The sequence below is a fragment of the Astyanax mexicanus genome, chromosome 1 (genome assembly GCF_023375975.1).
Source record: "Astyanax mexicanus isolate ESR-SI-001 chromosome 1, AstMex3_surface, whole genome shotgun sequence".
NCBI classification, from domain to species: domain Eukaryota; kingdom Metazoa; phylum Chordata; class Actinopteri; order Characiformes; family Acestrorhamphidae; genus Astyanax; species Astyanax mexicanus.
Genome location: NC_064408.1, coordinates 532443 through 546083, shown reverse-complemented (window position 1 = coordinate 546083; position 13641 = coordinate 532443). Strand labels below are relative to the sequence as shown.

General features: G+C 39.2%; 1 protein-coding gene across 2 annotated transcripts in view; it reads right to left on the bottom strand.

Moving 5' to 3' along the window:
* The window catches only part of LOC103047048 (E3 ubiquitin-protein ligase TRIM39), a 51749-nt gene that overhangs the window by 2537 nt on the left and 35571 nt on the right, over nucleotides 1–13641 (bottom strand). The window contains exons 1-10 of one of the 2 annotated variants that reach the window (XM_049483519.1): nucleotides 11971–12093; nucleotides 9967–10017; nucleotides 8817–8944; nucleotides 7897–7977; nucleotides 5605–5727; nucleotides 3679–3810; nucleotides 3168–3293; nucleotides 954–1005; nucleotides 642–668; nucleotides 158–184 (exon numbers count right to left, since the gene is read on the bottom strand). In XM_049483519.1, the coding sequence (XP_049339476.1) occupies nucleotides 158–184; nucleotides 642–668; nucleotides 954–1005; nucleotides 3168–3293; nucleotides 3679–3810; nucleotides 5605–5727; nucleotides 7897–7977; nucleotides 8817–8944; nucleotides 9967–9997 (727 nt within the window). In that variant the 5' untranslated portion in view covers nucleotides 9998–10017; nucleotides 11971–12093. Of the gene's footprint in view, nucleotides 1–157; nucleotides 185–641; nucleotides 669–953; nucleotides 1006–3167; nucleotides 3294–3678; nucleotides 3811–5604; nucleotides 5728–7896; nucleotides 7978–8816; nucleotides 8945–9966; nucleotides 10018–11970; nucleotides 12094–13641 lie in introns of those variants that run through there. The other variant, XM_049483546.1, reaches the window with a different exon arrangement.

Genomic DNA, 13641 nt, shown 5'->3' with positions numbered 1-13641 from the left:
ACTTAAAGGGGTATAAACTCAATAGCCATATACTTTCAAGGCTAATTGGTGAAATCTTGGTGAAATAATTATATAATAATATTATATTTGGAAAATTGTGTAAAATTGGTGGATTTTTCATCCTGAACTATCGCTTTAATACGAGCGAGGGCTTTACCTGCAGCGCTGCAGATCCAGGTCCACACTGCAGAAAAACATAAATCATATTTTCTTAATTTCATATCAATAAATATTTATTAATTTATACATTAACAGAACGTTAACATGATATCAAACTACACGGACATGCCTTTATATCTCAATTTAATGTTTTTATTTATTCCTACATAGTAAATGAACAGTAAAGTGATCTATCAGATTATAAAGGAACACATAATGAATCATGTAGTAACTTAAAAACAGTGTTAAACAAACTAAAATACTCTGTGAAGTATTTAGATACTCTTATCTGAGGAGCTGTTTGTTAACTTGTGGTTTCTGAGGCTGGAAACTCTGATAAACTCATCCTGTACAACAGAGGAAACTCTTGCTCTTCCTTTCCTTTCCTGGGGTGGCCCTGATGAGTGCCAGTTTCACCATTATCATGTTTTTGATGGTCTGTGTGGTGACTGCACTTGAGGATAAAAGGGTGGTAAAATTACCTGAATTTGGGATGTACTTTGGAGTTTCTGTCCAAAAATGTGAGAGAGAATAAAGTTACATTTTTAAAATAACATAAAAGGTGAATTAGTTATTGATTTGATCTCGTAAATAATCAGCAATATCTGAAGGATTAATAAGTAAATAATATGGATTGGGCTATTGTACATGCAGTTAGTATGAATTTATAAAATGTGTATTTTAAATAAGAGTATTAAGAACATTTTTAAAGTTTTAAAATATAAAAATCAAAATGTAAAAAGTAAATTTTGAACCATACAAGAACAGTTCCAGAGTAAAGTTAATGAGCTCACCTGTTTTCCAGGTTCGCTGCTTACAGAGCAGCCACACCTGAGGAACCAATCCCTGCACAGCAGCACAAACATCAGAGCAACATTTATTCAGATGTTTCAGTTCAGAACGAGTTCTACATTGAATTATTTGGTTCGTAAAACAGCGAGTTTATTTTCTTGCCCTAATTACACTCCCAGCTCACCTGTGCCAGTTATTAGGTGTTCTTAAAGGCCTGTACAGGTGTGTTTGGTGCTCTAAAGGTGTGTTGCGAGATCAACACGTGAGCTGAAAATCTACATGTATGTCAGGTGTATTAGAAGCTATACAGATATGTTAGGAGCTGTACAGGTGTATTAGAAGCTCTACAGGTGTGTTTTGAAATCTACATGTATGTCAGGAACACTAAAGGTGTGCTGGTAGCTCTCCAGATATGTTAGGATTTTTACAGGTGTATTAAAAGTTTTACAGGTATTCTAGGAGCTACACAGGTGTATTAGGAGTTATACATGTTTATTTTAAGCTGTACAGGTGTATTAGCAGCTATACAGGTGTCGTATGAGCTGTACAGGTGTATTAGAAGCTCCATATGTGTGTTAGAACCTATATAGGTGTATTAGAAGCTGTATATGTATATTAAAAGTTGTACAGGTGTCCTAAGAGCTATACAGGTGTATAAAAATTTTTACAGGTATTCTAGGAGCTGTACAGGTGTATTAAAAGCTTTAAAGGTCCCTTAGAAGGTTTACATATATGTCTGGAGCTCTACGACTGTGCTGTCAGATCTACAGGTGCGTGAGAAAGTTTTGTGCGTCAGGTTATTTCTGGGTTATGTAATGTGATTGGGTGAAGGGGGATGTTATAAAGGGTGTCGTGTTTCAGGAGTGAGGGAGTTTATTGGAGGAGAGTTCAGGATGAGTTTTATGGTCGTTATCTCCTGACCTTCTTTATCCTCACTTATATAACATATATATCACAGCGGGGCGGAGCCAATCAGCTGTTCCAGAGAAACTGTAAATCTATACACTTATAAAACACACCTCAGCAAGTCCTGATTACACTATATATAATCAGCCAATCACGTGGCAGCAGTGCAGTGTATAACATGCAGGTATGGCTGCTGTGACCTCGTCATAATATACTGTATTATAATATATCTGCTATAGGTTCTTGTTTTGGCATTGCAGTTCCGGTTTTGACCACCAGAGTGTGGACTGTAAAATGGACTGGAATAGCCTCACCATGGAGAGAGACGCTTATAGCTCCTCCCCTTTTGATAACCTGGAAAAACCTGGTCTGATAGACATGGGTTTCTCCTAAAGAACACAAACTGCTGGAACATGATTGCTAAGGTATTCCAGGTGGTTACTGTGGTGTTGCAAAGTGGTAGCCAGCGGTTGCTATAGGCATACCTGCCATAACTACCGTATTTTCCCCTCTTACCCTCCGTACTCTCGTATTACTGTTTTCCCGTAAACTTCCCATATTATAATATAACAAAAACAGTATTAATGAGGAGAAATCTCTTAAAGCCAAACCATGGAGCCGGTTCAAGGATGAAGTTCCGCCTCTCAGGAGAAACAGCCAATCAGCTTGCTGGTTTTGCAGATGAGAGTCATTGGGCTAGTGGCAAAGCCCCTTAGGACTAATATTTATTAATATTAATGGCTGTTGGTTTGTATGGTGTTGCTTGTGGCTGCTGTGATGTTGCTAAGCAGTTGCTAGCATGTCCAGGTTGGTTGCTGTGGTATGGCTAGTATAAAGTGTTGCTATGGTATGGCTGTAGGTTGCTAAGATGTACAGTAGCTAGGTGTTCCTGATTGGTAGCTTGTTGGTTGCTGTGATGTTGCTAATGTCAGGTTCACACTACACGACTGGTTGTGCTGTAATCACGAGTCCTTTAGTTGTTGAGACTTTCACTCTACATGACTGTTCAGCGACACAGGGTCACAAATTACATGATTTCTCATGGTGGTTCTCTCTGTAATTCCATTGGCTATGAGTAGCCACTGCTCCTAGTCGACGACTGAGTTAGATATTAAACATTTTGAATATTTGCCGGGAGTCTGCGACTCGTCGGAGATCAATAAACAACGGCTCAGCTAAAATCGTGTAGTCCGAACCAGGCATAAGTGGTCGCTACCGGTGGTTGGTACTTTGTTCCTAAGGTTCCTAGGTTGTTGCTAAGGTGTTGCTTTGGTATAGCTATTGATTGCTAAAGGTAAGTTAGGTCTGACCTGGTCGTGTTTGAGCAGAGACCATGTGACGAACTCCAGGAAGGGCAGCAGGGTCAGCAGCTTCTTCTTCTTCAGCTCCAACTGTCTCAGAGTCTGAGCTAGCTCCTCCCTCATCACCCCACAGCTCTGTAACACACACGCATACAATTACACAACCTGGCCACTTTATTAGAAACCCCTGCACTGTAGAGCCACCTGGCTGGTGATCAGTTAGATATTAGACAGAGCTGCTAAGCCACAGTTAGCACTTTTCCACCAGTAAAAATACTGTAGGATCTGGAACACAGTATCTGCCCCAAGATCTGCCCATCATTATCTGCCCCTCAGAGTATCTGCCCCTCAGAGTATCTGCCCCTCAGTATCTATCCCCAGGAGTTCTTTTGGTCGAAAAGGGCTAAGTGTGAGTTAGCCGCCTCTGACTCTTAATGTTCATCATCATCCATGCACAACAGCAACCCTATAGAACTACAAGTAAGGTGTTTCTAATAAAGTGGCCATGCACAATCTCTACCTCTGATACCGTCTGTAGTTCCTTCGCCCACTCCATGATTCTCTCCTCAGCCTCCATGGCGGAGTCAGCCTTGTTCTCCTTTGTTTCCCAGAATGCCTCTTTCTCACTGCGCTCTTCGAATTCGTTAAACAGCTGTGTAAAAACAGAGAAATGCATCATGGGTAATGCAGTTCCTTAATTGTATCTACACGATTGTTACAATAAAGGTTTTTTATTAAACAAAGAGTATCTAAATTCAGTATCAACTCTTCTGGAACTCCTAGCATCTGCCCCTCAGTATCTGCCTCTTAGTATCTGCCCTTCAGTATCCACCCCTCAGTATCTGCCCCAAGATCTGCCCATCATTATCTGCCCCTCAGTATCTGCCCTTCAGTATCTGTCGCTCAGGATCTTTCCTTCAGTATCTGCCCCCAAAATCTGCTTTTAAGTATATGCCCCTGAGAGTATCTGCCCCTCATTATCTGCCCCTCAGTATCTGCCTCTTAGCATCTGCCTCTTAGCATCTGCCTCTCAATATCTGCCCCTCAATATCTGCCCATCAGTATTTGTCCCTCAGTATCTGCCTCTTGGTATCTGCCCCTCAGTATCTGCCCCTCAGTATCTGCCCATCAGTATCTGCCCATCAGTATCTGCCTCTTGGTATCTGCCCCTCGGTATCTGCCCCGCAGTAATCTCTCAGTATCTGTCTCAATATCTGCCCTTCAGTACCTACCCTTCAGTACCTGCCCCTAAGTATCTGCTCTTCAGTATCTGCCCCTGAGTATCTGCCTCTCAGTATCTGCCCAAAAGATCTGCCCCTCAGAGTATCTGGCCCTCAGAGTATCTGGCCCTCAGAGTATCTGCCCCTTAGGATCTGCCCCTCCGTATCTGCCACTCAGTATCTGCCCCTCAGAATCTGTTGCTCTGGATCTGCCCTTCAGTATCTGCCCATCATTATCTGCCCCCAAGATCTGCTTATCAGTATCTGCCCCTCCGTATCTGCCCTTCAGTATCTGCCCCTCAGTATCTGCCTTTCAAGATCTCTTTCCAAGACTTGCCCTTCAACATCTGCTCACAAGATTTGGCCTTCAATATCTATTCCCAAACCTACCCTTCAACTTCTGTCCCCAGAATTGTTTAATATCTCTGTTTGCTGTTCAAGGGATCTGCCTTCAACTTCTTACCCTAGAATTTGCAATTCAACCTTTGACCCCAGGATCTGTTTTTTAACATCTTTTCACAGAATCTGCCCTTTAACATGTGTCGTAATGATTGTCCCCAGGATTTGCACTTCAATATCTGTGGTCAGGATCTTCCCTTCCACTTCTGTTTCCAGGATCTGCCCTTCAATGTCTGTCCCTAGTATCATCCTATTGAAGGGTCCTTTAATGTTTGTCCCCAGGATGTGTCCTTCAGTGTCTCTTCATAGGATCTTCCCTTCAACATCTGTCCCCAGAATTTGTCCTTTAACATCCATACCCAAGATCTTCCCTTCAACTTCTGTCTCTTGGATCAACATCTGTTCACAGGATTTGCCTGTTGATACCTGTACCCAGGATTATCCCTCAACTTCTGTCCCCAGAATCTTCCCTTCAACTTCTGTCACCATGATTTGTCTACCGATAACTGTACCCAGTTTTATCCCTCAACATCTGTCCACAGAATTTGCCCTCCAACATCAGTGCCCAGAATCTGCCCTTCAACCTCTGTCCCTAGCATCTGTTCTTTAACATGTGTCCACATGATTTGGCCTTCAATATATACATTCCTAGGACCTGCCCTTCAACATCTGTCCACAGGATCGTCCCTTCAACATTTGTCCACAGTTCCTTTAGTATCTGTGAAAAGGATCTTCCACTTAACATCTGCAGAGTTTCTTCTGCCCATCAACACCACTAATACTATTAATAATTATAGAATATTATAGAATTATTATAATAGACTCACAGTGTTTACGTTTTTGAGTTCATCAGCCCACTGCAGGATGAGTTTACGACACTGCTCCAGACTGTGGGGTTCAGCAGCACTCTCCCCACTAGAGCTACAGACAGGGACAGCGCCACCACCAGGCTAAAAGAGAGGGAAAGAGACGTCTCATCACTGTCAAAACTATATATCGTCGCTGTCCTATGAAAAACACTTATCTCCATTTTTGTCGATTTTTAGTTTAGTACATAATTTGAACAGACAAACTGTCCCTTGCACTGTGTCAAAATTTCTTGATGAACGGACCAATAGAAACTCTTCAAAATTACCTGAAATAAACTCTTTTTACATTGACTTCAATTGAAAGTTTACAAGGTTTTTTCCCTCTCCTGTAAAGTTGCTGTTTTGGGGATAAGTGTTTTTCATTGGACAGCGACGATATTCTCCTGCTGAAAAAGCTACACTCTCAGAGATGTATTCCTCGTGATAGTGATGATCTTGCAGTTCAGGACGGGTCAGTGCTGTCCTGCACTCTCAGAATTCATGACGGTTTCATAAAGTTTAAAGTCTGTAATTCCTGGTTCTAATCAGACTCTCTACAGGATTTACAAGCCCAATAAACCTCAGATCATCCAGACAAGTCACTCAGTGTGAGTGTATATCTGCACCGTTACCAAGAATAACATAGGCCCTTATCATTTCTCAGGAAAAGTCTTATCAGTATCTCAGGATAACATAGGAGTGAAGGTTATTATTCTATTCTTATATAAAGTGTTACACCTATTGATATTAAATCATGTCATGCAACACAAACGTCCATCAAACGGTAAGGACACACTACTGACCCGCTACTGACCCACTACTGACCCGCTACTGACCCACTACTGACCCGCTACTGACCCGCTACTGACCCACTACTGACCCACTACTGACCCACTACTGACCAACTACTGACCCACTACTGACCAACTACTGACCCACTACTGACCCGCTACTGACCCACTACTGACCCACTACTGACCCACTGTTTCCCCAATAATAACCCAGTATTGACCATTAATGCACCTACTAATCCACTTCAGAATCTGCAGATCTTCTGTTGTTAGTACTGCTTTACTCTGATCATCTGTTATAGATTAACATCTAACGTAAGAGTAAATGATTCTCTATTGACTATAACTCTACACTCTACTCTAACCTGAACTCTAATTTAACATTTTCACGTTAGGTTTAGATACGGTTTTAGAGTTTAGGCTTATGGTTTAGGTTTCAGAGTTAGAGTACAGGCTTAGGGTTTAGTTTTAGAGTTAGAGTTTAGGTTTTTGAGTATGGGCTTAAGGCTTAGGCTTAGGTTTTAGAGTTAGGGTTTAGCTTTAGGGTTTAAGGTTAGGGTTTATATTTTAGAGTTAGACTTCTGTCTTAGGGTTCAGGTTTTAGTGTTAGATTTTAGGTTTAGGGTGTAAGTTTAGGGGCAGTTTTAGGAGTTAGGTTTTAAGTTTAGAGTTTAGTTTTAGAGTTAGGTTTTAGAGTTAGGGATTCGGGCTTAGGTTTTACTGTTTAAGTTTAGGGTTAGGTATTAGAGTAAATGTTTAGGCTTGTGTTTTAGGTTTAGGGTTTATGTTTAAGTTTAGATTTTAGAGTTAGATTTGGGAGTTAGGGTTTAGGTGTACATTTAGGTTTTAGTGTAAAAGTTTAGATGTGGTGTTTAGGGTAAGGTTTTAGAGTTAGGGTTTCGGGCTTAGGTTTTACCGTTTAAGTTTAGAGTTTAGGTATTAGAGTAAATGTTTAGGCTTGGGGTTTAGGTTTAGGGTTAGGGTTAGTTTAGATTTTAGCGTTAGATTTTGGACTTAGGGTTTAGGTGTACATTTAGGTTTTGGAGTAAAAGTTTAGATGTTGGGTTTAGGGTTAGGTTTTATGTTTAGGGTTTGGTTTTAGAGTTTAGGGTTTGGTTAAAAAAGAATCATTTACATTTACAGACCCTGTACTGCCTCACTACTGACCTTTATTCACTCATGGCCACTTTAAAATCACCATCAAAAAACGACCATCCACCAAACTGACCATAGTGTTAGGTGCTAAGGATTTGAAGAGTGCTAATCCATATCCAATTCACACCTGTACACACAGTGCAGATTAGAATATCTGATTTACCTGATCTCTGTGTTTTAAACCCACACAGACACAGAGAGAACATAGAAACTCCACTCAGATAGGGACTTGAACCCAAGACCTCAGTGCTGAGCCACTAAAACTCTATTATTATCTAATAATCAGTACTGAGCAGTATCAGGTTTATCTACTGCTGTAAATTACCTTACAGACTCGCTCCACTTCCTGCTTCCACTGATTCAGGAACTTCACACACTCCTGCAGAGTCCTCAGATCCCTCAGATCCTACAGAGAGGGGGTAGATAGTTTTACTGATTTAACAAATAACAAGTAATAAGAAAAAAAACTACATATTGTGGCAGTGGTAGTTCACTCTACCACTAGATAAAATGCCCAATGAGAAGATCCAATCAAAGCAAACCTGTGAAAGCGTGTCAGTGTGTCTTTGCTATCGTAACGACAGGAAAAGTACACCTTATGCGACTCGAAACGCAAAGCAAAAGCATGCACTAATTCTCTTAATTAATGATGGGTGTGGTTCATTTTGGGCGTAACGTGAAATAAACCAATCAGAGTGTCTCTTGATCATCATTCTCTTTAAGAGTAGAATCAGGTGAGCTCTGTCTTTGGTGGATTGCTATTGTAACGGTGCAGCTACCTGGACGTGTTCAACAAACTCTTCTCAGCAGAGGAAACTGAGCTGCTGGTTGACGCTGTGAAGGAGCTCCAGCAGCTCATTTACGGGAACAGCAATGTTATTTTATTTACTATTCTGTTTATTGTTGATGTAAAAGTTGGGTTTGTGCTGCTGTGTGTTCATGTGTGTGTAATAAGTGGGGGTGTACGCTCGGCTCGGCACGGCGCCTGTGTTACCGAGATAGCGATGAACGTCTGACTGTTGGTGTCTGTCTAGGTTGTATTCGGTCAGTGGAGCTCCTGTGTTTTCTGTTACCAAGATAAACAAGATAAAACTCCAGAAATGTACCTGAACACACCTCATTTCCAGAACACCACGCCCATCAGTGTAGATATATTCAGAAGCTCTGCTGCTGTTTAAACCAGACAGGAGGAAGGCGTGAAAATACACTGTTGGTGGGGTGTAAGATAGCGATGAGTATTGGTACCTTTTGTCGGGGGGTGGTGCTGCTCTTGCTGGGGGCTGAGTTGTGGGTCTGGAGGTCCTGGTCCGGTTGGGCCCAGCGTACTCCTGATACCGAGCTGCTCAGCCCCCCGCCCTCGCCCTGCGGCAGCTCTATAACACAGTTATACACACTGAGCTCTCAGACTCTAATAATCAAACACGCAAAACTGTTTAACACATAAAAATATTCTCATTTAGAGCATTTATTTACAGAAAATGAGAAATGACTGAAATAACAAAAAAGATGCAGAACTTTCAGACCTCAAATAATGCAAAGAAAACAAGTTCATATTCATAAAGTTTTAAGAGTTCAGAAATAATCAATATTTGGTGGAATAAACCTGGTGTAATCTTGGCATCATGTTCTCCTCCACCAGTCTTACACACTGCTTTTGGATAACTTTATGCTGCTTTACTCCTGGTGTAAAAATTCAAGCAGTTCAGTTTGGTGGTTTGATGGTTTGTGATCATCCATCTTCCTCTTGATTATATTCCAGAGGTTTTTAATTTGGTAAAATCAAAGAAACTCATCATTTTTAAGTGAAATCTTATTTTTTTTACAGCACTATATATATAAAAGTGCACTATGGTGTAGTTTTTGTTTTGTACACAATATGTGCATCAATATGTAAAGGAGTACATTTACAATATACTTCAAGTGTATTAAAAATGATGTTTAAAAACACAAACTTAAATCTACTTACGTTCACAACAGTTAATAATTACAAATATTTTTCACTAATGCCTGATTTTATTATTATTCATAAAAATATTAAGCATGAAAATGTAGTAATGTTTAATAATGTTGTAATTATAGTGTTGATTAGTAATTAGATGAGACAACACTGACCGGTTTAACAATGTTTATTACTGTTGTAATTACTGTTAATTGTGATCCTAATTATAAAGTGTTACCAAACACTTTAAAAACATCTAGAAAACATAATAAATATATATGAACTTTCTAACAGCGTTTAGAAAACATTCTACTAACTATAAACCCTTAGCTGAGAGTTTACTGTTAGAACCCAGCAGGAATAACTGATCATTAAAATCAACCTGTAAAATAGTGATTACATATCATTACATCACTCATATAGAATAAAATATATATTCCATTTATAGAAACTCACTGATTCGTTTCTCCTTCAGAATGCTCTTCATCTCCTCGGTCTGAGTCCAACCTAATAAAACCCAAACAGAACCAGAGTCCATTAGATAAAACTCATCATCAGAACCTCTTATCTCCAACCGTCCGTCAACCACACCTTTATCACCAACACACTGTTCACTAATACAATACAATACAGAGTTACTATATTCACTAATACCACTTTACTACAACTTTACTACTGTACACAACACAAGCCTTATGATCACCATGACCAGAAGAAGCTCCGCCCACTTCTCTACTACAATACAGAGTTACTATATTCACTAATACCACTTTACTACAACTTTACTACTGTACACAACACAAGCCTTATGTTCACCATGACCAGAAGAAGCTCCACCCACTTCTCTACTACAATACAGAGTTACTATATTCACTAATACCACTTTACTACAACTTTACTACTGTACACAACACAAGCCTTATGTTCACCATGACCAGAAGAAGCTCCGCCCACTTCTCTACTACAATACAGAGTTACTATATTCACTAATACCACTTTACTACAACTTTACTACTGTACACAACACAAGCCTTATGATCACCATGACCAGAAGAAGCTCCGCCCACTTCTCTACTACAATACAGAGTTACTATATTCACTAATACCACTTTACTACAACTTTACTACTGTACACAACACAAGCCTTATGTTCACCATGACCAGAAGAAGCTCCACCCACTTCTCTACTACAATACAGAGTTACTATATTCACTAATACCACTTTACTACAACTTTACTACTGTACACAACACAAGCCTTATGTTCACCATGACCAGACGAAGCTCCGCCCACTTCTCTACTACAATACAGAGTTACTATATTCACAAATACCACTTTACTACAACTTTACTACTGTACACAACACAAGCCTTATGTTCACCATGACCAGAAGAAGCTCCGCCCACTTCTCTACTACAATACAGAGTTACTATATTCACTAATACCACTTTACTACAACTTTACTACTGTACACAACACAAGCCTTATGTTCACCATGACCAGAAGCTCCGCCCACTTCTCTACTACAATACAGAGTTACTATATTCACTAATACCACTTTACTACAACTTTACTACTGTACACAACAGAACTTCTCTAAACTTTAAATACATTCACAGATTTTTTTTTATTTTAGTTGTGCAACTTTTAACACTGAGTGTGTTGATTGGAAAAGTGAAGGAAAACACTGCAAAATAAAATCTAAGCAAGTAAAATCCTCTTAAATGTAGTATAAATATCTAATATTTCTTAATTTAACATTATTAAAGTAATATTATTAGAAGAAATAACTTATTCATAACTTCCTTGCACTTGTTTTCATTTTAAGTGTCTTAATCTACTAAAATGATCTGATTCTGTTGGCATTTTACTTAGTTAAAGAAATTTAGTTTTTGTTAAACCAAGGAAAATAAATCTAACACGGGAATAAGAACTTTTAAAACAAGGAAAAAGCTTAGGTTAGAAATACGTTTACATTTTTAAAAAATAAAACTCTGACAAAAATATCAGAAAAAATATCCGACAGAAATATCAGATATTTAAACTAGATTTAAGAGGATTCAACCTTTTACATTTCAATTTTGAACTGTAATTCTTAAATCAGGGTCTAAAACTGATTATGTTCAGCAGTTTAAAACTTCAATCAGCAGCAGCAACACTGTTAAAACTACTAAAAACTTTAAAACTTTTCCTAAACTCTTCTTTATTTTATAGGGAATCTTTAATGATAATGTGGAGATCTAAAATGATTCCCACGCTACACTTTTATTTAAATTAACACTTCTATAAAAAAAAACACTTAACCGTTCTACAAAGAACCAAACACAGTTATTCTATCACTTCAATCCAAATATTTTTTTTAATACTAGAAATAAGAAAGTTCTAGTGCTAGTTTTTATCTGGTTAAACAGGATTTACACTAATATTCTATAAGATCAGATAAAGTTATGGAAGTTTTACCTCCGGCTGTGTGGAATCCTGTAACTCTCTCAGATAAAGGTGGTAATGGCGAGTGAACTGTTTTTATGAGGCTGGATGAACTTTGTACATCATAAATGTACCTGTCGAGAATCCTGAGGTGAGGAGAGTCTATTCTCACGCAGGAGGGTTACGTAGTATACAGGAATCAGTGCAAACTGTTCAGGTGCAGTTTAACCTGATTTATTACCCAGATCCAGTTGCAAGAAAAAGTATGTGAACTCTTTGGGATTATACTTTGATTCCTGCATAAATTGGTGATTAAATGTGTTCTGATCTTCATCTACGTCACAACAATAGACAAACACAGTCTGCTTAAACTAAAACCACACAAACAATTATATATGTTTACATGATTTTATTAAACACAACATGTTAATATTCACAGTGAGGGGAAAAAGTATGTGAACCCCTCGGCTAATGATAATCTTTTCTAAGAGCTAATTGGAGGCAGGATGTGATGAGATGAGATGTGATTGGATGTGATGGTTAAAGATGTCCTGCTCTATAAAAACATTAACACAGCAGTTTTAAGTTTGCTGTTCTTAAAAAGCATTGCTTGATGTGAATCAGGCCTCGCACAAAAGATCAAGCTCTCAGAAGACCTACATTGAAGAGCTGTTGACTTAAAGCATGAAGCTGGAAAGAGTTACAAATCTCAAAAGTATCTCTAAAAGTCTTGATGTTCATGAGTTCACGGTTAGACAGACGCTCTACAAATGGAGAAAGCACTGTTGCTGCAACTCTCTCTAGGCGTGGTAAAGTCCTGTAAAGATGACTGCAAGAGCACAGCACATGCAGAATGATCAATGAGGTGAGGAAGAATCCTAGAGTGTCAGCTGAAGACTGAATACAGAAATCTCTGGCACATGCTCAATTTTTGTTGACAAATCAATAAATACAATAAGGAAAACATTAAACAAGGGGGAGTTCATGGGAGGACACCACGGAGGAAGACACTGCTGTACAAAAAAAACACATATTTTGCTGCACGTTTGAAGCACCTGGATGCTCCACAGCAGTACTGGCTAAATATACTGTGGACAGATGAAACCAAAACTGAGTTGTTTGGAAGGAAAACACACACAACGCTATGTGTGGAGAAAAAAAGCACAGCACACCATCATCAAAACCTCATCCCAACTGTGAAACATGGTGGAGGGAGCATCATGGTTTGGGGCTGCTTTGCTTTGCTGCCTCAGGGTCTGGACTGATTGCATTTTGCAGGAAAACTTAAGACCATCTGTCCTCCAACTGAAGCTCAACAGAGGACGGATGATGCAACAGAACAATGACCCAAAACATAGAAATAAATCAACAACCGAACGACTTCAACAGAAGAAAATAAATAAATACTCCTTCTGGAGAGTCCTGACCTCCTGAATCCAACTGAGATGCTGCAGCATCATGACCTCAAGAGAGAGATTCACACCAGATATCCCATAATATTATAGCTGAACTGAAACAGTTTAGTGAAGAGGAATGATCCAGAATTCCTCCTGACCGTTCTGCAGGTCTGATCTGCAGCTACAGGAAACCATTGGTTGAGGTTTTTGCTGCTAAAGGAGGATCAACCAGTTATTAAACCCAAAGATTCACATACTTTTATTTACTCTCACTGTGAATATTAACATGCTGTGTTCAGTAATAAAA